The 22904-nt window shown below is 40.8% G+C and overlaps 1 protein-coding gene across 14 annotated transcripts in view; it reads left to right on the top strand.

Annotated features, from left to right (window-relative positions):
• The window catches only part of BPTF (bromodomain PHD finger transcription factor), a 135309-nt gene that overhangs the window by 21220 nt on the left and 91185 nt on the right, over window positions 1–22904 (top strand). For all 14 annotated transcript variants that reach the window (XM_032615628.1, XM_032615624.1, XM_032615620.1 and 11 more), the window contains exon 2: window positions 12893–13715. In XM_032615628.1, the coding sequence (XP_032471519.1) occupies window positions 12893–13715 (823 nt within the window). The remainder of the gene's footprint in view (window positions 1–12892; window positions 13716–22904) is intronic.

Below are 22904 nucleotides of genomic sequence, written 5' to 3'. Positions count from 1 at the left end.
CTGGACTACCATGACCAAAGATGTTACAGAGTACACAAAATTCTGACCAGGAGAGCCAAGATCAAGGAGTGAGTGGTTTGCTTTAGGAAACTCTGTTAGTTTTCCTTCATCTGAAATGTTTTTATTTTGCCTGAATTGTGGAAGAGTATTTTTGAAGGATATAGAATGCTGGGTTGATATTTCTCTAAGCACTTTAAAGATGTCCCATTCTCTGCAGTTATTTGAATTATTGTTCTCTCATATGTAATGTTGTTTTTTCTCTTGCTGCTTTGTAGATTTTTCTTTAGCTGTATGTTCTGGAATTCCTTCCATACTCTGGCTTGCGGGTGGGGGGGGGGTGGGGGGGGTGGGGTGCTTTTCTTGATCTACTGGCTAGAAAGATGTGAGTTTCTTGTAGATTCTGTAGTTGGAGCCTCCCTTGAGGCAGAGGCTGGAAGAGGGGGAAAAAAAGTAAAATAACAACAAAACAGGGGATTTCCCTCATGCTCTTCAGCACACTGGGGACCCTTTTCCTCAGTCCTCTGCCTGAAAGACAGGGCTTCTCTGAGTTTTTTCTGTTCATGCTTTTTGCCGTAGATTCACTGTGAGCTTGTTCTATTCCAGGAGAGAAAATAGGGAAACAGACCTCTGCTTGTTGTTTGTTGTTGCCTCTTCTAGTTTCAACTCCCCTACCTGGTCCTTGTGCTTTTGCTCCCCCGCCCCGCCCCATAATCCTTTGGTGGTTGCTTTTTCTGTATTTTGTCCAGAGTTTTCAGTTTAGTGGAGCCATTATCTCCAGTGAGCTTATTACTCCATCTTGGCTTGGCTTTGGACCACATTCTTCTTGTGAGCTGCATAGTGTTCCCTTGTGCGGAAGTACAATATTACAGTTTTTTGTTTTAGCCAGTTCCTTACTGGGTGGACATTTAGGTTATATACAGCTTTGGCACTGTTGCAAACAGTGCCAAAATGAATGTACATGTGAGTTATGTTATATGGTAAATTCTTAGAAAGGGGATTGCTAGATTAAAAGGTATGTATTATTCTGTAATTTTTCATAGATATTTACACATAGTATGCTTCTGGATTTTATTTGCTATTTTAAACTTTATTTTAATAACTATGATTGACCCATCATTTCTTTTGTGGAGGGGGTGGTGCATGTCTTTTGTTACTAGGTTTTGGTGTCACTGTTATCCTGGTTTTTTTAAGAGGACTTTTAAAATCTTTTCTTCTTTTTCTGTCCTCTGGAATGTTTTGAAAACCATCCTGGCTGGGTGCTGTTTTAGGGGCAAGAGCTCGCTGACATCTTCTTCAGTTTCTCCCATAATTATTGGTTTGTTTTCTGTTCTTTGATTTAGTTTTGGTGTTTGGTAATTCTCTGACGGTCATCCTTTCACCCAGGTTTTAGACTTTATTAGCATTCTTTTAATAGCTTCTGTACCTGTGACAAGTTCCCCTTTATCATCACCAATTTTATTTATTGTGCTTGGTCCCACCTTTTCTTGATTAGGTTAGTTCTAGTTGTGCTCTGTAGATTGCCTGTCTGTCCTCTTTACTCACTCTTCTACCTCCTCTTTGTGGACATTTGAGTTTGTGACCTGCGTTCATGTTAGCTATTTAGTCAGTCTACTAGAGCTGTTAAGATTAAAAAGAAGTGTCTTAAAGTCTCCTGCTACTATTCTGTTTCTGTCCAGTTCTTCTTGGATTTCTTATAATTTTGCTTTATATTGTTTGATGCCAATTTATTTGGTTTATTAATTCACGCAGCAACTAATTCAGGAATCTGCCATGTACCAGGAAGTGTAATAAGTACTAGGCCTGAGAAGCCAAACAAAAATTGTCCTGGGCTTCCCTGGTGGCGCAGTGGTTAAGAATCTGCCTGCCAGGGCTTCCCTGGTGGCGCAGTGGCTGAGAGTCCGCCTGCCAATGCAGGGGACACGGGTTCGTGCCCCAGTCCGGGAAGATCCCACATGCCTCAGAGTGGCTGGGCCCGTGAGCCATGGCCGCTGGGCCTGCGCGTCCGGAGCCTGTGTTCCACAACGGGAGAGGCCACAACAGTGAGAGGCCCGCATAGCACACACACACAAAAAATCTGCCTGCCAATGCAAGGGACACAGGTTCGAGCCCTGGCCTGGGAAGGTCCCATATGCTGCGGAGCAACTAAGCCCGTGCGCTACAGCTACAGAGCCTGAGCTCTAGAGCCCGCAAGCCAGAACTACTGAGCCCACGTGCCACAGCTACTGAAGCCTACGCCCTTAGAGCCTGTGCTTCGCAGCAAGAGAAGCCACAACAGTGATAAGCCCGTGCACCGCAACAAAGAGTTAGCCCCCACTCACCGCAACTAGAGAAAGCCCACGCGCAGTAACGAAGACCCAATGCAGCCAATAAATTAAAAAAAAAAAAATTGTCCTGGCCTTTGTGGAAGTTGCAGTCTAGTGGAGGCATATGTTAATTGAATGAAACTGTAAGGCTTTTAAGTGTGATAAAATACTATGAGGGAAAAGAGCTGAATGAATGAGGAGCTGGCCACTTGACAGAGTGGGAGAGAGTATTCTAGGTAGAGAGAACAGCTGTGGGGAGGCAGTGAGCTTTGCATGATCCAGGAGGCCAGTGTGGCTGAAGCAGAAAGGAGAGGGGGAGGCTGAGTTTGGAGCAGTAGCCAGGGCGTACCTCGCAGAGGGCCCTGTAGGTCTCAGGAAGGAGTTTGGATTTTAATCCAAGTATGGTGGGGACTTACTGAAAGGCTTAAAGTTGGGGACTGGCCCAATCATATTTACTTTTTATTAAGTTGTTCATAACTGTTATATCTTCATTGTAGACTGCATCCTTTATCATTACAAAATCTTTGTTCCATTTAGGGATTTAAAAATTTTTGCTTTGAATTAAACTTTTGTAACTCCTTTTTATTTCCATTTCCTACAAAGAGAACTGTACCTGGGACATCCTGTTGAAAATAGCTAGTAGGCAGTTGGAAATAATGTCTCTGGAGTTCTGAAGCGAGGTCTGGGTAGAGAAATGCATTTAGAAGTCATTGATATTTGGGTGGTAATTGAGTCCACTGATAACTGGGGGAAAGCAGGAGAATCTGCTGAGGACTAAACTTTGGGGAATTTGCACGTGTAAGAGAGGTGTTTGGCAGAGGGACAGCTGGTCAGGGAAATTGAGTCCTGGGTGGCACAGGAAATTCAAGAAGGGTGTTGTGGCCAAATATGTCAGATGTTTTCAAAGAGAGGCTAGGTAAAACAGGTGGTATGTTACAGCACTTTCTATCCCAGGTATCGGTTGATGTTTACAAGTTTGCAGTTAATTTAATAATCTTATTTAATCTTACTCTGTATTTAGGCTGTAACATGATATGTCCTGTTAGCTATAAATATTGAAAAAATTGAAACAAATAATTGAAACAATTAGAAGTAAGGAGCTTTAGAACAGATTTTCTGAACTTTTTGCTTTTACTTTACGTAATTTCAAATATGCAGAAAAGCTGAAAGAATAGTACAATGAACACCCAGTATACCCTTCTCTTGGATTCACCGATTTTTGTTGTTTATAAATTTATTTATTTATTTATTTATGGCTGCGTTGGTCTTTGTTGCTGCGCATGGGCTTTCTCTAGTTGCGGCGAGGTGGGGGCTACTCTTCCTCGTGTGTGCGGGCTTCTCATTGCGGTGGCTTCTCTTGCAGAGCACGGGCTCTAGGTGCGGGGGCTTCAGTAGTTGTGGCTCGCGGGCTGTAGAGCGCAGGCTCAGTAGTTGTGGCGCATGGACTTAGTTGCTCCGCGGCATGTGGGATCTTCCTGGACCAGGGCTCGAACCCGTGTACCCTGCATTGGCAGGTGATTCTTAACCACTGCACCATCAGGGAAGTCCCGGATTCACCAATTTTTATAAACATTTTTGCCATATTTGGTTTCTCAGTCTTTTAAAATTTTCTTTTTGCTGAACCACTGAATAGTAAGTTGTAGACATAATAGCACTTCACCTCTAAATACTTCAGCATACTCAAGACATTTAATTTAACATGGATATAACATTACATTTCAAATTTCCCCAATTGCCCTCTATTGCTGTTTTGTTTCTTTATCCAAGATTCAGTCAAGGGTCATGTATTGCTTTTAGTTGACATCTCTTTTGTTCCTTTAATCTAGAGCTCTTCTGTCACTTTTGGAGAGGGAAGGGTTCTTTTGTGACAGTGACATTTTTTCATTGTCCAGGCCAATTGTCTTTAGAATGTCTCACTGTTTGGGTTTATCTGTTTGTTTCCGATAGAAACACATATTATATAGAGAGTTATGGGGTCTAGAAGTATGAAAACACTATAAATATTCTTCTTAGAATTAATACAATAAAAATGTATGAGCCAAACTGAAAAATCTACTGTGGCGTCTGGATTTTAATCTTGGCATGACCTCACCCCTGGACCTCTAGTTTTGCTTCTGGGTATCATTTGTTGAACACACTTTTTTTTTTTTTTTTTTGGTTATTACAATAAAACATGGTCTGTGCTCTCAGGGAGTTAACAAATGAGCTGGGGGCACATGAGTAATTGCCTGTAATATAAATGCACTCACACTATAATGGAGAGCTGTACAAAGTGTCAGAGAAGCACAGTGCCTGGAGGCACAGGAGAGGACAGAAGAGGCGACATTTGATCAGGGCCTTGGAAAAGGTCTAGGATTTCTTGCAGCTTCAGCAAATTAAGGCAATATCTGCTTAAAATGTACAGAGAAGTTTTTAAATTAAAAAAGCGAGAAATGAACAAATACAGATGGTGCCCCACGGTGCATATTTTAAAAACCCAAGCATGTAGAAAAGGACCCCAAGCAACAGTTAACACTTGGTGAGTATTGTTGCCAGTTCTTCCAAAGAGCTCAGAGAAGAGAGCATCCCTATAGACTCTATGAAGTAGAATTCTATTGTGGAATTCAAAGGAGTGGGAAGTTTTGCCTTAGCAACTGTCAGGTCTTTCAGATGATGTACATAGTAGCATAATTCTTCTATTAAGGTAATAATCTGTCACATGGGCCAGAATCCTTGTTTAGTCAAGAAACTCTCTCCCTTGGGCTTCCCTGGTGGCACAGTGGTTAAGAATTCATCTGCCAGTGCAGAGGACACGGGTTTGAGCCCTGGTTTGGGAAGATCCCATGTGCCGCGGAGCAACTAAGCCCATCCGCCACAACTACTGAGCATGCACTCTAGAGCCCTCGAGCCACAACTGCTGAGCCCATGTGCCACAACTATTGAAGCCCTCACACCTAGAGCCCGTGCTCCACAACAAGAGAAGCCACCGCAATGAGAAGCCTGCTCACCGCAATGAAGAGTAGCCCCCACTCACCTCAACTAGAGAAGGCCCGCATGGAGCAACGAAGACCCAACGCAGCCAAAAATAAAATAAATAAAATAAATAAATTTTAAAAAAGAAACTCTCTCCCTTAACCTAGACTGTGTTGGAAATTCACTGACAAATTCTTGCTGTTTGGTTCCCGTACCCGCTCCCCACCCCCATGCAGACCACTTTCCATCCATAGCATTTTCTTCTTGTAGGCTTATTAATGTCTTTGATTAGGCTTCAGCTTCCTTTCACACCTGTCCTATTCTAATCATACCTTCTTAGGCAGCTTCTTGATTCTCTTGTTTGAGTTTCCAAAAAAGCCCCACTTTTTGCTTGGTAGTGGGAATATCCAATTTCGGTAAAGCTGTGATTTTCACACTTGGCTGCACATCAGAATTATCTGGGGAGAAAGATAAAAATACAGATTACTGAGCTTCACCTGGGGTTCTGTAAATTTGAATTGCATTTTGATACTCTACTTTTAACAGTTTACCATGTGATTTTGCTGCACTTCTGGTTTTAGGATGGATAGTTTTCAAGGCAGCATGTCAAACTTTAATGTGTACATGAATCACCCGAAGATTTTGAGAAACTGCAAATCCTAATTTAGTAAGCCTGAGATTCTGACTTTATTTCAAGCCTCATAGATAATGCCAATCACATTTTGAGTAGCAAGCTTTGAAGGTAACTGGAATTAGTGGATTTCATCTGATGTGTATTAATTTTTACTCAACTGAATCTCAGAGGGATAACCTTTTTGAGTTCCAGGGCAGTGGTTCTCAAAACTGTGGACCTCAGACCAGCAGAGTTAGTATCGCATGGGAATTGTTAGAAATGCAAATTGAGACTCTTTCCTAGTCCTTTGAATCAGAAGCTGTTTTAATTAGAATCAGCTCTCCAGGTGATTCTGATGCGCAAAATTTGAAGACCACTGTTCTAGGACTTCTCGTGGTAGTCCTCTATTTACATAGTGAGGAGTGAAAACACATTTCTGACATCTGCAAATAATGTAAAGACATCATTTTCTTGTGTAATTGCATAGGCTAGAGTTTGAAACTACTGATTCTTTCGGCAAAGTGTTTTAGTTTTACATATATATATTCTTTTTCATATTCTTTTCCATTATGGTTTATCATAGGCTATTGAATATAGTCACCTGTGCTATGCAGTAGGACCTTGTTGTTTATCCATCCTATATATAATAGTTTGCGTCTGCTAATCCCACACTCCCAATCCTTCCCTCCTCCACCCCACCCCTGCCCCCTGCTTGGCAACCACAAGTCGGTTCTGTATGTCTGTGAGTCAGTTTCTGTTTCACAGATATGTTCATTTGTGTCATATTTTAGATTCCACATGTAAGTGATATCATATGGTATTTGTCTTTTTTTTTTCCCTTAAAATTTATTTATTTATTTAGTTTTGACTGTGTTGGGTCTTCGTTGCTGCGCACGGGCTTTCTCTAGTTGTGGCAAAGGGGGCAACTTTTCATTGCGGTGCGCAGGCTTCTTATTGCAGGGGCTTCTCTTGTTGGGGAGCAAGGCCTCTAGGTGCATGAGCTTCAGTAGTTGTGGCACGTGGGCTCAGTAGTTGTGGCTCATGGGCTCTAGAGTGCAGGCTCAGTAGTTGTGGTTCACGGGCTTAGTTGCTCCGTGGCATGTGTGATCTTCCTGGACCAGGGTTCGAACCCGTGTCTCCTGCATTGGCAGGCGGATTCTTAACCACTGCACTACCAGGGAAGCCCTGTCTTTCTCTTTCTGATTTACGTCACTTAGTATGATAATCTCTAGGTCCATCCATGTTGCTGCAAATGGCATTATTCTTTTTTATGGCTGAGTAATATTCCTGTGTGTGTGTGTGTGTGTGTGTGTGTGTATGTGTGTGTGCGCATGTGTGTGTGTGTATTACATCTTCTCTATCCATTCATCTGTCAATGGATGGACATTTAGGTTGTTTCCATGCCTTGGCTATTGTAAATAGTGCTGCTGTGAACATAGGGGTGCATGTGTCTTTTTGAATTATAGTTTTGTCTGGGTATATGCCCAGGAGTAGGATTGCTGGATCATACGGCAACTCTAGTTTTTTGAGGAACCTCCATACTATTTTCCATAGTGGCTGCACCAATTTACATTCTCACCAACAGTGTAGGGAGGGTTCCCTTTTCTCCACACCCTCTCCGGCACTTATTATTTGTAGACTTTTTAATGATGGCCATTCTGACCAGTATGAGGTGGTACTTCATTGTAGTTTTGATTTGCATTACTCTAATAATTAGTGATGATGAGCATCTTTTTGTGTGCCTACTAAACTCCTGATTCTTTCAGTAAATATTTATTAAGTATTCACAGCAGCAGAAATACACAGACAAAACTCCCTGCTCTTAAGGAGATTACATTCTAGTGTTGATATTATCTACTAGTTCATATATATTATATATATACATCCATTCATCCATAAGCAGTAGATAAAACTGTTTCGCATGGTTCCAAATTGTTTATCCTTTTGTAGCAATTTTTTTTGGTAGCAATTTCAATTGTTTCATGGTGTTTTTATGATTGATCCATGCCGACATATGTAACCCTTGACTGCTCTATGGAATTTTATCAAATGGGGAATTCCCTGGTGGTCCACTGGTTAGGACTCCATGCTTTCACTGCCGGGGGCCCAGGTTTGATCCCTGGTCAGGGAACTAGGATCCCGCAAGCCAAGCAGCATGGCCCCCCAAAAAGGATTCTATCAGATGAATGTTCCACAGTTTAATCGTTCCCCTGTTGATGTACATTTTGGTTGTTTCCAGCTTGATTGACTGCTTGCTTTTATACGCAATGTTCAGTGTTCTGCATATGTATAAGGAGAGTTTCTCTAGAGAAGTGTTTTTCTTTTTTTGAGGGGGTGGGTTGGGGTGTGGCTTGTGGGATCTTAGTTCCCTGACCAGGGGATCAAACCTGGGCCCTCAGCAGTGAAAGCTCAGAGTCCTAACCACTGGACTGCCAGGGAATTCCTGAGAAGTGTTTTTCAAACTGTGGGCTGCAACCAGCATAAGTTAAAAGCAGAAAGAGAATGGAATAGAAGGTATTGGAATGGGATGGAAGAGAAGATATTAATATAAGAGTAGTGCTTTGTAGAACTTTAGTTTTGGGGTAGGTGTGTACTAGATTTAAATGTAAAATGTATTTCTTACTTTGGATCATGGGCAAAAAGTTTTCAAACGCCTTCAGGGTTGTGTGCACAACCTTAACCTGACTTACTGAATTGCTCTCCAAAGTGGTGATGGCTCTTACAGTCCCGAGTGTGGTATACTGGTGTCTCTGTTGTTCTCCGTTCTTCCCAAAAGTTTGTTTGGATGGACTTTAAAATTTTTGTCCATTGTTGAGTATGAAACAGTATCTCATTGTGGTTTTAATTTGCCTTTTCCTGATGGCTAGTGAGGTTGACGTTAATCCCTTTTTTTTAATACAGGAAAATTAATATACTTTATCTGCTAGATAGTAGATCAGTGTTGAAAATGGTAATGAGTGTAATCCTCAATGGTATATTATAAATACATTTCCCTGAATAGTTGAAATATCTTGACTTGCTAATACTAATGATTGACAGTTGAGGGGCTTAAGTGGTTTAATTTTATGAGTTTTCTCTTTATACACTGTAATCTGTGCTCAGTTCTGTTAACCCAAATCTTTGAATTTGGCAAAATGACCTTATATTTGTATTTATACAAGACCATCAGTAGCCATTACTGGCAGCATATTAATATTTTTATATATTTGTATAGATACCTGCCCAATATTTTTCTTTTAAAATATTATAATAAAAATATATGCATGTGGTATTTAAGAATATAAAAGGATAAAAAAATTAGTCTTTCTTTTTTTTCCTCCATTTCTCCTCCCCAGGAACAGCTACTTTAAAAAGATTCATATATGACCTCTTCGATGTATATACTTTATTATTGTTCTCTTTTCTTTTTTTGTTTCTAATTTTGTTTCTCAAATGACATTCTAGTCATTGTTCTGTAGCTGGCTTTTTCATCTACTTAATTATATATCTTAAAGATTTCTTATTTCAGCACATGAATTTTACCTTATTCCCGCATGCGTGCCGCAACTAAAAGATCCCCTGTGCCGCAACTAAGACCTGGCGCAGCCTAAATAAATAAATTTTAAAAATTGAATCGATTTAAACTCCCAATAATGCTTCAGAATGAACTGGCCAGCATTTAATGCTAACTTGTAAAAGTGCTCACGTTGTTCAGTATGTACGTAGTTGTAGTTTGAATAGATACTATTTTGTGGTTTCCACCTAGATGATAGAATGTAGAATTTATGAACCTTTGTTTGCCTTTCTTCCTTTTACCTTAGAAAGCTAACAGACTTTAGCTTAATATAAAGCTAAATGAACTGTTAAATATTAGAATAATACATGCTTATCCAAAATCTTTCAGAATCTGTGAAAGCTGATATTTTAAAATTAGATATCAAATTAAATTAGACTACTGTTACTGTCTAAGTTAATATACTGCAAAAGAGTACTATCAACAGTTTTTCTTTTAAACATTAACTGCTCTCATTGATAGTCTTGAAATGGCAATTTACTGAGTTTCTCATTATAAAAGGCTTGTATACAGTGTTAGATACTCTTTTAATCAGTACTCTTATTTGCAAGCAACAGAAAACCAACATGTTCACTTAAGCAAAAGGGGAGTGGTTTTTGGTTTGTGTGACTGGGAAATTTGTTTTTTAAAAATAAATTTATTTATTTATTGTCTGCATTGGGTCTTCATTGCTGTGCATGGGCTTTCTCTAGTTGCAGCGAGCGTGGGCTACTCTTTGTGGTGGTGTGTGGGCTTCTCACTGTGGTGGCTTTCTTGTTGCAGAACCTGGGCTCTAGGTGTGCGGGCTTCAGTAGTTGTGGCACGCGGGCTCTTGAGTGCAGGCTCAGTAGTTGTGGCGCACAGGCCCAGTTGCTCTGCAGCATGTGGGATCTTCCTGGACCAGGGATGGAACCCATGTCCCCGTGAACCCATTGGCAGGCGGATTCTTAACCATTGCGCCACCAGGGAAGTCCTGACTGGGAAATTTGAATGACAGGTTCTGTCAGTACTCGTGAGTTATCAATACTTATCTCCCATTTCTGCTTCTGTCTCTTGTCCTTATTCCCTTCCTCCACAAGGGAGGTAAAGGTGGGTTAGCCACATACAGCCTCTGGCCACCTTCATGGAAAGAACGAGCTTCAGAGCACTTCTCACTCAGCATCTGAATATAAAATCCCAGGCAAGACTCTCACTGGCCTGCCTTGCCAGTGATGAAGAGGTGGAATACTGTGTTTGGGGGCCCCATCAGAATCACATGGTGTAAGGGAAGGGTAATTCTCTAAAGGGAATGATGCTAGCAAATGCTTCCAATAAAACAAACGTGCCAGATCTTTCTTTGGCATAAGAGGTGGGTGTTCAGCTATGGAGGTGGAATGGATACCATGAATAGGTAAATTGTAGGGTAACAAATGATTCAAAGAAGGCTACTACGAGAATTCAGAAGAGTTTGGGGGAGTTAGAATAGTCTTTTGGAGGAAATGGTACCAGAGTTAAATCTTAGGGAGGTTGTGTTATGTTCCACACCAGTTGGTTTCTTTCTTCATAAGGTCACTTATATTCATCTTTTTCTTCATTCCCACAGCCAGACTCTGAATCCAGGTCTTTATCTTCTGGGTAGTTGCAGAAGATGCCCTGTGTTTGGTTTGTTCCCCCTGTCCTATTCATTGTATACACTGAAGCCAGAGAAGTCTTTCTGGAACATTCTTCTCATGTCCCTGCCCTGCTCAAAAAGTCTTCATTACTTCATTCAAAGCCATCAACCTACATTACTGCCAGAATAAAGTGCTGTAAAAATGCCTACACCTAACATTTACGGATCCATGTTCTGATCCTAGATCTACTTTTTCAAGCCTTTCCTTATGTAATCCTTTACTTGGACTCTGTTTGACAGCATTTTGCATAAACAGCTGAGAGGAACACAGGGACTGTTTCTATAAGCAGGTTTGTCTCATTTGGTGACTTGTGTTTCTTCTCCTGCATTTGAGGGTATTCCTCTAGGTTCAGTCTTCCCTTTAATCCTTTTCTGCTTTCTCTCATTTATACTTTTGCAAATGAGGTCCAAATAACTTCCAGAAGACAGTGAAATGGACTGGATTACCATCGTGATGCTTATTACTAGCATGGTGATTCTGTGATTTAATTGAATCTGCGAAAACTGCATCTTTGTAGTAGATGGATATTTGCTGAGATGGAGGAGGTTTTTTTCTTACTATGTAAGCTCACCAGCAAAGTCTGGCCCAGAGTGATCCCTTGGACTTTTTTCTGCAGAAACTAATGGATATAATCTTATTTGGAAAATCTTTCCAGTGAATGAATATGGGGGGGGTGTATTGTATAAAATAAAAGATCTTGACCTTTTATATTATTTAGCATACTTTCTTTTCCTGGTGCCCTGTACCCTTTTAGTTTGTACATGATGAGAATTCACTAGATGTGAGGAGGGCACAGCAATGGGGAAGGGAGGAGGCAGTTAAGAGGTGACCAGCAACCCCAAACCATAGTTAATAAAACTTAGTTAATAAAACAATAGCACAAAAATAAATTTAATGTTAATTGATCTCATAAAAAGTCTGCTATTTAAAAGTACATTTCCTATTCTGTAAATATCATTGGAAAGTGTAATAATAATAATAATGCAGGCATGGGCATGGCAATTCTGGAGAAAATTGTTTCTTTCCATAAGTTTCTTATTAATACCTCATAGACTTGTTCAGAGGATTAAATGAGATCTGCTTGCTTGTTACGAACTAAGGTCTCAAATGCTATATATTGATACATTTACATACATATATATTCCTGGACTGTACATTTCATAAATTGGCGAACAGGCACGCCTCCTGTTGCTTAATTTACAGCTAAAAATTATTATCTGTTGTCTGTTTCCTAAGTGAGCCCCGCTCCCCCTTTTTCTCTCAGTATTGGAACCCTGCTTCTCTTCTCTCTTCCTTACTTCTTCTTCCTTTCTGTCTCAGCCCTAACCTTGTGCTTCACTGTGGAACTCCCCATTATATGGCTCTCAGGAAGAACTGGCCAGGGAAAGGGTGCGCTGCACCAGAGAACTTCCTGTCTGATTGCTGAGAGGCATTTCTTAGTGCAGCTGGCACCATGTGAGATCTGTTACGCCTGTTCTCTTCTTTGGAGATGTCTTTTTCTCATTTATGTTCTTGTCAGATCTTTCACAAATGCACTGTTATTTTTTATCATGGTTATCTGTAAACCAGTTAACCCCTCTAGGTAATTCAGAACTGATTATAATTGTAATTTTTTTTTACTTCTAGTTTGGGATATAATGAGAACACTTTAAATTTAGATTTTCTATAGACTTAAAGATTAGAGCTAAATCATTGCTTCTTGGTATTATTTTAACTTGACAGTTACTGGAAAAATAGAAGTATGCTTCTCTCTTTTTGGGGCTATATGTCCAAATAGGAAAAACCTTAGTTTGTAGAAATGATGTATTGATTTGTAATTATACCATTTCTTTATTTACAGGTAGGCGAAAACCGAGAGTACATCGGCCTCGTTCTCCAATATTGGAAGAAAAAGACATCCCACCCCTTGAATTTCCCAAGTCCTCTGAGGATTTAATGGTGCCTAACGAGCATATAATGAATGTTATTGCCATTTATGAGGTACTGCGGAACTTTGGTACAGTTTTAAGGTTATCTCCTTTTCGCTTTGAGGACTTTTGTGCAGCTCTGGTGAGTCAAGAGCAGTGCACACTTATGGCGGAGATGCACGTAGTGCTTTTGAAAGCAGTTTTGCGTGAAGAAGACACCTCCAATACTACCTTTGGACCTGCCGATCTGAAAGATAGCGTGAATTCCACGCTGTATTTCATCGATGGCATGACGTGGCCAGAGGTGCTGCGGGTGTACTGCGAGAGTGACAAGGAGTACCATCATGTCCTTCCTTACCAAGAAGCAGAGGACTATCCTTATGGACCAGTAGAGAACAAAATCAAAGTTCTGCAGTTCTTAGTCGATCAGTTTCTTACCACAAACATTGCTCGTGAGGAGTTGATGTCTGAAGGGGTGATCCAGTACGATGACCACTGTAGGGTTTGTCACAAACTCGGGGATTTGCTTTGCTGTGAGACCTGCTCAGCAGTGTACCATTTGGAATGTGTGAAGCCGCCTCTCGAGGAGGTGCCAGAGGATGAGTGGCAGTGTGAAGTCTGTGTAGCACATAAGGTTCCTGGTGTGACTGACTGCGTTGCTGAAATCCAAAAAAACAAACCATATATTCGACATGAACCTATTGGATATGACAGAAGTCGGAGGAAATACTGGTTCTTAAACCGAAGACTCATAATGTGAGTAAATCTGGTCTTAAATTTTTGTATGTATTTAAAATTAAGCCAACTTCCTTCATGATTGATGTAGAGCTGTGCTGCTGATGTGATATAAACCTTGGTGATTTAATAATGAGTTGTATAGTTTAATAATTTCTAACTTGAAAGAATATGTACATTAAAACAGTTTTTAAAATTGTAAGGAAGGAAGGGTGTATGAAAAAAAGCAAAATACACACCATTGTACTCAATGCCTAGGATGGAAAGCAGAACGTTACTTACTAGGTGGGATGCCACATGCCATTGTGGGCCCTTCCCCCGTTAGATTCCCTGCAACCCACCATGAGGTAGTCTGCATCCTAACTTTGGTGTTAGGATTTTCTTGCTTCTCTTTTTAGTTTTACTATATTTGTATATAAAATGGAGCAGCAAGAACAAAGAAACTGTCTAAGGAAAGATCAGTGCTGCCATGATTGGTTGTAGCCTCCCAGGAGAAGCCCAACCTGAGGGTTTTCACGAGATTCTTCCAGGCAGGACAGTGGGAAGGGCGGGAGGAAGTCTGGGGAAGTGAGGGTGCTTGGCAGGGTTGTAGTGTGGACTTGGTTTTGGACATCCTGAAGAAGTATGGTCAGAGGGAGTGGGTTACTTTGTATTTTCAGCTTCTAAAGCTTTTCTTTTTAAAATATTTTGTTTATTCATTCATTCATTCATTTATTTATTTATTTTCTTTTGGCTGCGCTGTATGACATGTGGGATCTTAGTTCCCCGACTAGGGATCGAACACCCTGTACACCCTGCAGTGGAAGCGCGGTGTCTTGACCACTGGACCACCAGGGAAGTCCTCAGCTTCTAAAGTTTTCAAAGCCTTCTTCAAGCTCTCAGAATTAGGTCAAATCAGAAAATTTGTGGTGAGATGAAATGAAAGAGCAGGCATAGAGAGGAGAGAAGGAACTTCATCAGCACATGGTCAGGCCAAGCCAGGTACAGAGAAGTATCTTAGCCAGGTCCACCCTTAGTTTTTAAAGATGGTACAGAGTAAACGGCGAATTTCAGAATTTTGTACAGTTGTCTTCTTGTAGTGTTGCTGTTGAGAAATCTGAATCCATTCATTGATTCTTTGTATATAACCACTTTGGACTTAACTGGAAACTTGTAGAATCTTCTCTTTGCCTTCAGAGTTTTCTGCAGTTTCCGAGTGATAGGGCCTTGTGTGGGTCTGTTTTCATCCATTGTGTGTGTGGTGGGCACTTGCAATCTGACAGTTGAGTCAGTTCTGAGAACTTCCCTTGAGGACTTCCTCCTCTCCTTTTGCCTGTTGTATTTATCTTGAACTATTACTTTATTGAATGTTGAGCTTCCTATTTTGGTCTTCTGATTTTATCTTTTCACTCCAGTTTTCCTCTTTGTCCTCTTTGGAATGTGTGTGTGTGTGTGTGTGTGTGTGTGTGTGTGTACGCGCGCATGTGTGTTACTCAGTTTTTCTAGATTTCCTTATCTTGGTCTTCAAGCCCTACTATTTATTTTTTATATTCTATCACATTTTTATTTTCTAAGAGCTCTTTTGTTCTTAAAATCATCCTCCTTTTTAAAAAATAAAATCAAATCTTAGTTTTTTGTTTTTTGGAAATAATAATTTCTCTTACTTTCGAGGATGTTATTGATAGTTTTTTCATGTGTTTTTCCCCACAGTGAATGGTCTGTGTTTCTTCCAGGCTGCTGCTTCCTGCTGTGTGTATTGGTCTGTCTCTTCCATCCTCAGATGTCTATTAATCCTTAATTTTCTGCTCCTGATTAGCACTGCGGGATTATACAGCTGATTGGAAGTTCTGAGCAAGTGTGTAGGCCATATCAATTTTGAGCTTAATCGTTGGGTGATTTTCTTAATCTTTTTTCTTGGTGGTCCCTGATGTCACTCACTATCTTTAGTCCTTCCTTCTGAGCTGGTCAGGTGACCCAGAGAGGCCTTCTCTGGTGTTCTGCTTGGAGCATGAGGGTCTGGCTGGCTGGGTGGTGGAGGCGGGCTGCATTTGCTATGCACACCGCATTTACTGTGTACATAGCCACTCAGTACCTTGGTTTTCTGTACAGTACCTTTGTTCACACCTGCGCCTGGTGTCCCCTGGGCCAGAGAACCTCACTTTTACCTCCTGTAGAGACTAAACCTTTAGTGGCTTGAAGTGGATAGATAGGTGGCCTTGGGATCTGCTCCTAAAACAGCTTTCAAGCACTTCTCTGCTCTCGATACTCCCCTCCTCATTTTGGTGATTGTTGGTTCTCAGCTCCACCCTTTACGTTTCGGATTGGGCTTTCTTGGCTCTGGTTAAAGGCGGTTATCACTTGTCCATTTGCTTTCCTGCTTCCAAAAATTTTTTTGTTGTCTCTCTTATTTTCTCTAATCTTGTAAGTTTAAATCTTTAAAAATATTTCTTTAGTGGTTTTAAGAGGGTTTTCAAGAGGGAGCAAACTGAGATGTGAGGATTCAGTCTTTTACCTTAATCCAGAAACTGATATGAGAAGCAGTATATGAAGTTTTAAAAGTTTTAAATATACAAAGTATATTTTGTATGATTTGGTTTGGATCAGTTATTTTAAAATTTTGTATAATTTTTTTTGTTTTTTGCCCCTGTATCTCCCAAATATCTGGTTGTGGTGTTTATTGTGCCACCTTTCTCATATCATGCTATGGAGATGTAGCATGGAAACTTGTGTTGGCGAGGTCAGTACAAATGGAAAGATAACTGTAACCACATTTTGGTTTGAAGTTTAATGCAGTCTTTCATTCTATGTGAAAAGTCAGTGAGACTGCCTTTCAGGGAGCCTGGTGCTTGTACTCTCTAGATGTTCAGCACAGCAGTTTACAGACCCTATCCACTCAGTCTCATGTGCCTTCCCAGAAGGTCTCAGAGTCATCAGGATTGCTGTGAACAAATCAGGAAGTAAATGAAATTTATTCTGTGCTCCTGTTCTCCCATTCTTTTGTTCCCTTCCCTATCCTGCCTTTCTTCACCCTTTTTGGATGTTCATTCTCACTGCCTCTCACTTCATTCCCTGTGCTGCTGTTTTGGGCCCCAGACATCCCAAAGGTGCTTTGTCCACATATAGGTAGGCCTTGACGTCTGTAATGTAAGGCTTATCACACAATAATCAGTGGTGTAGGCCTTGGTGTTAGGGACCTATAGGTGGAACTAGTTGCTGATGGGTTAGTAATAACAATAGCCAACATCAACATTTATTCAGCACTTAATATATGCTGTACAGTTTTTTTTTGTTGTTTTTTACATATTATATTTACGTAGAAAAAAAGGAAGTTAAAATTTCAACAGCTTTTTTTTTTTTTTAAACAAAAAGTATATCCCCAGCCAGGAAAATGGGTAAATCTAGAGAGATCCTCAAGGAGTTTATTAAACTGTCAACTTGCCCTGCGGACAGTAACAGATTTAATTTATCATTGGATTGAGAAGTTCATTTTTATTTTTATATAACCTAAATAGTAAATTTGCCTTTTCTCTGAAAATTTTATACACAATTTTATAACCTTCAAAAAGACAATAAAAAATCAAATTATGTTTATAAATTTTTGTTATTTCAGTATATAAGAACCTTTTACTTTCTTTTTGACATTTACGGTTTCACAATATATATCTTAAGTTTGTATGTTTACTTTTTTTTTTTGTCTTTATCCAGGTCATTTATTACTAGACAGTTGTCATACAGAGTGGTTAAATATTAAAGCTCTGAAACTAGCCCTGGTTTGCATTCCTGGCCTTGTTAATTACAAGTTCTGTGTCATTAAAGCACCTACAACCCTTCTAAGCCTGATTTTTTTCACCTATAAAATGAGAATTGTCATTGCTTCATGAATTGTGAATGCTTGTATGTTTATTTATTTATAAAATTTATTTATTTGTTTATTTATTTATTTATGGCCGCGTTGGGTCTTTGTTGCTGCACGCGGGCTTTCTCTAGTTGCGAGGAGCAGGGGCTACTCTTTGTTGCGGTGCGCAGGCTTCTCATTGTGGTGGCTTCTCTTGTTGCAGAGCACAGGCTCTAGGCGCGTGGGCCTCAGCAGCTGTGGCAGGTGGGCTTAGCAGCTGTGGCTCGTGGGCTCCAGAGCTCAGGCTCAGCAGTTGTGGCACACAGGCCCAGTTGCTCCACGGCATGTGGGATCCTCCTGGACCAGGGCTCGAGCCCGTGTCCCCTGCATTGGCATGTGGATTCCCAACCACTGCGCCACCAGGGAAGCCTCTGTATGTTTACTTTAGTAATCAAGACACTATTTGTGAAGTATACCTAGTATTTTTATTATTCTGTTATTTACTTTAACAGCTTTATTGAGTTGGGTTTTTTTTTGTTTTTGGCCGTGCTGTGCTGCTTGCGGGATCTTAGTTCCCCGACCAGGGATCAAACCTGTGCCCCCTGCAGTGGAAGCGCAGGGTCCTAACCCCTGGACCACCAGGGAATTCCCTGAGCTGTTTATTAATTTATGTATTATAAAATTCTATTGTTGTAGATATACAATTCTATAATTTTAGTAAATTAGCACTGAAAGTCCCACATCCCAGGAAACATTTTCTTCCGAGACAAATCCAAGTGGTTGGTTATTCCACATTTCAGTCATTCTGAAAGTGGTCTCATATCTGTTTACAGTTAATCTTACTCCCATTCTCAGCCTTAGAAAATCACTCTGCTGTTTGTATAAATTTGCTTTTTCTAAACATTTCATATAAAAAGAAACATAATAATATTATTTTGTATCTCAGTTCTTTCACTTAGAATAATGTGTGCCTTACAGTTTTCTAATAAGCATTTTGTATATACTTTTTTTCATTAACCCTCACAACAACCCAGTAATGTGGGTACTATTTTTGTACATTTTATAGATGAAGAACTAAACTCAGAGAAGTTAAATAACTTGCTCTAGGACTTGCCCAAGACTCTATGGCTATTAGGAAGTAGGACCTAGAATTATTTTTTCAGGACCTATTTATAAGGATATTCTCTTTTCTTGTTTCTTCTTTTCTTTTTTTTTGACCACACTGTGCGGCTTGCAGGATCTTAGTTCCCCGACCAGGGATTGAATCCGGGCCAAGGCAGTGAAAGCGTGGAGTCCTAACCACTGGACCGCCAGGGAACTCCCAAGAATATTTTCAATAGCTAATTTTATACTGTAGTCTAGTTTCCAAGCCATCATCTTGAGAAGTCGGCAATTTGCCTTGTTTTAGCTGTTAAAAGCAATGCTCATAACTGGGGGGAGAAAGATAGTATAATGGTTTTGGCTCTGTTGGGACTGGGTTTTTCTGAGATCTTATAAATTTGAAACACAGGCATTTTTAGAAAATATGACATAAATTAAGTGATGTTTTAAAAAAAGTCCTGTTTCTTGATACTTCAATATCAGTATATAAAACAACACTCAGACAAGTAGAAGACCCTTTGAATGTGGTTAAATAGGTGCAAAGCTTTAAAATTACAGGAGTGAAAGGACTTAAGAAGGTACCCATGCATGGATTTGTGGTACATTACCAATGAAATGAAATAATCTACTTTTCTAAATAGAACAAATTCTTTAAATTACATGTTTGTCAGGGAAACTATTCACTTACATTTATTTGCTTTAAAAGCTTTAGTCATAATCTCTCAAACTGCCTTTCTTATTGCGTAATAAAGTACACAGAATTTAATGAAAATCTCAGATGAACAAGTATGATACTTTTTTTCATGTGTTGTGACATTTTGACTATTTTCTTTGTAAAAGGTCAGATACAAAGATTTTTTCAATTTTTAAAAATATTTATTTATTTATTTGGTTGCGCTGGGTCTTAGTTGTGGCTCACCAGCTCCTTAGTTGCAGTACGTGAGCTCCTTATTTGTGGTATGTGAACTCTTAGTTGCAGCACATGTGTGGGATCTAGTTCCCTGACCAGGGATCGAACCCAGGCCCCCTGCATTTGGCGCACCACTAGGAAAGTCCGTAAATATCATTGTTAATAATAATTGTTCCTTGTGAATAATTTGAGTAAATGTGAGATTTTACATCATTTTAAAATTTAGATCAAAACAATTTCCGTTTAAGCGCCCCCTTGTGGTAGATGATTTGTGGACTACTGATGAAAGTTTTGAAACCATTGTAAATTGCTCAGCTTATGTTATGTGGAGATCTGGTATATGTTTTCCCTGGAAGTCCAGAAGCTTAAAATGATAAATCAGTGGACTTATTGCCCAAGGGGGTTATGTCTAAAACAAAGTCTGGGGCAGTGAACACTTTAATTGTGATACCAATAGTTTATAGAAACTGTTTTCCTCTTATTGCTTTTATTTGTTTAATACTCATTTAAAAATGTTATTTGAATAGGTTAGGGAATAAAAGAAAAGTTCTTAAACATCAGTTTATAGTCTACCTGAGGAACCAGGATACTTACTGAGCAAACAATTTAGAGATCAATTTCAATCTGTTATGTAAGAGGGCCAGTCTTTCTTAAATATTGCTTTCATTCTATCAGTCCTTTGCTCTCAAATTGGGACTTCTAGTAAAATAGGAACTGCCAGATTAGACTAGCACCATTTCCTGTCACTGTCTGTTCTGAATAAAATTACCTTGAACACAGCATTTTAAAACTCTGCATTTTTTCATTTTCCAGATGAACTAGTTTATGCTTTTTAACCTGTACAGCTTTCCACCTGCACCTCCACGTTCTAGCCATAAGCCACGTATTTACTTGCTGACTCAGTTGCCATCAGACCTACGCCTGTAATCCTTCTGCCTGTGCCCAGTTCTGCATACCAGCAGCCTCCTGGACAAGTCCGCATAGCAGGCACCTCAGATACAACATGTCTAAAACTGCATGCATCACTTGCCCTCATTACCTACCCTTCATTCAGTGTTGCCATCTTAGTAAATGGGATCACCATCCTACTGGCTGCTCAGGCTAGAAACCTGGGAATAGTCTTTTGTCCTATGTTGTTTGTTATATCTTTTAATTACCTCTTAAATATTGAATCCATTTCTCTCCATTCTCACTGTCAACATCATCTTGATTAGACTAGTTTAGTAGTCTCCAAACTGGTGTATGTGTAACTCCCCAATTCTCTTCTCTGTTCCATAGCTGGATGATTTTTTTTTAATATTTATTTATTTATTTTGGCTGCATCAGGTCTTTGTTGTGGCACACGGGATCATTGAGTTGCGGCATGCGAACTCTTAGTTGCAGCATGTGGGATCTAGTTCCCCCACCAGGGATTGAGCCTGGGCCCTCTGCATTGGGAGCGTGGAGTCTTAGCCACTGGACCACCAGGGAAATCCCCATAGCTGGATTATTTTTAAAACAGCCATTCTGATCAGGTCTTTTCCCCCCAAGTTGAAAAACCTTTCAATTACATACTTCCATTTGCTCTTAACAGAAAGTTCACAGATCCCTAATTTCGTGTATTTATTTCTTTTGCTTCCCACCACCCAAAACAAAATCAATAAAAAGCAAACTAAAAACCCGCAAAGCCTTTCGACTAACCTATCCTTCAAGTCAGCCTATTTATGCCATTTCCTAGGGATTTTTCCCCTGAATTTCTCTCCCTCTTGCACCGTGAAACACATCTTTTTTTTTAAAACACCCATTAAACTTGTAACTATTTGTTTTAAGGTAAATATCATATACTTCATCAGATGAAGAACATAATAGCAACCCTGCAGATTGCACCCACCACGTGCTGTCAGTGTTCGAAGCACTTTATGTGTTTTATCCTCACAACAGCATTTTGATGTAAGTACTGTCACCCCATTTTTCAGAGGGAGAAGTTGAGGCAAGAGAGAGGTTAAGTAATTTATCCAGTATCATATAACTAGTAAGTGGCAGAATCAGAATTCAGTCCCAGGCATTGTGACTCCAGAATGTGTGCTTTTAACCTCCTTGGGCTGCCTTTAATCTCTGACTTCTGAACCGCATTAGTTTCCTGTGGCTGCTGTAACAAGGCAAAGAGAGAGATTAACTTTCTCACAGTTCTGGAGGCTAGAAGTAAAAAATCAAGGTGTCAGTGGGCCCATTCCCTCCAAAGGCTCTAGGAAAGAATTCTTTTCTTGCCCTTTACAGCTTCTAGTGCCCCAAGTGTTCTTGGCTTGCTGGCAGCATAATTCCAATCTCTGCCAACCTCTGTCTCTTCAAGAAAGTCTAGGCCTTTTCTGTCAAGTGCCTCAAAATTCTTCCAGCCTTTTCCCATTTCCAGTTCCTAAGCCACTCCCACGTTTTTAAGTATCTGTTATAGCAGCACTTCCTTTCCCAGTATCAAAATCTGTTTTAGGGGACTTCCCTGGTGGCGCAGTGGTTAAGAATCTGCCTGCCAATGCAGGGGACACGGGTTCGAGCCTGGTCTGGGAAGATCCCACGTGCCGTGGAGCAACTAAGCCTGTGTGCCACAACTTCTGAGCCTACAGTCTAGAGCCCACAAGCCACAACTACTGAGCCTGCGTGCCACAACTACTGAAGGCTGCATGCCACAACTACTGAGCCTGCACTCTAGAGCCCACGAGCCACAACTACTGAGCCCGTGTGCCACAACTACTGAAGGCCGCTTGCCACAACTACTGAGCCTGCGCTCTAGAGCCTGCGAGCCACAACTACTGAGCCCTCGTGCCACATCTACAAAGCCCGCATGCCACAGCTACTGAGCCCACGCTCTAGAGCCTGTGAGCCACAGCTGCTGAGCCCGTGTGCCACAATTACTGAAGCCCGCATGCCGCAACTACTGAGCCTGCACTCTAGAGCCCGTGAGCCACAACTGCTGAGCCCGCGTGCCACAACTACTGAGCCTGCACTCTAGAGCCCGTGAGCCACAACTGCTGAGCCCGCGTGCCACAACTACTGAGCCCGCGCTCTAGAGCCTGTGGACCACAACTGCTGAGCCCGCGTGCCACAACTACTGAGCCTGCACTCTAGAGCCCGTGAGCCACAACTGCTGAGCCCGCGTGCCACAACTACTGAGCCCGCGCTCTAGAGCCTGTGGACCACAACTGCTGAGCCCGCGTGCCACAACTACGAAGCCTGCATGCCACAACTACTGAGCCTGTGCTCTAGAGCCCACGAGCCACAACTACTGAGCTCGCGTGCCACAACTACTGAAGCCCTCATGCCACAACTACTGAGCCTGTGCTCTAGAGCCTGCGAGCCACAACTACTGAAGCCCGCGCGCCTAGAGCCCATGCTCCACAACAAAGAGAAGCCA

This window comes from Phocoena sinus, chromosome 20, assembly GCF_008692025.1.
Source record: "Phocoena sinus isolate mPhoSin1 chromosome 20, mPhoSin1.pri, whole genome shotgun sequence".
In the NCBI taxonomy this organism is placed as follows: domain Eukaryota; kingdom Metazoa; phylum Chordata; class Mammalia; order Artiodactyla; family Phocoenidae; genus Phocoena; species Phocoena sinus.
This window is presented reverse-complemented; position numbering and strand designations above follow the sequence as displayed.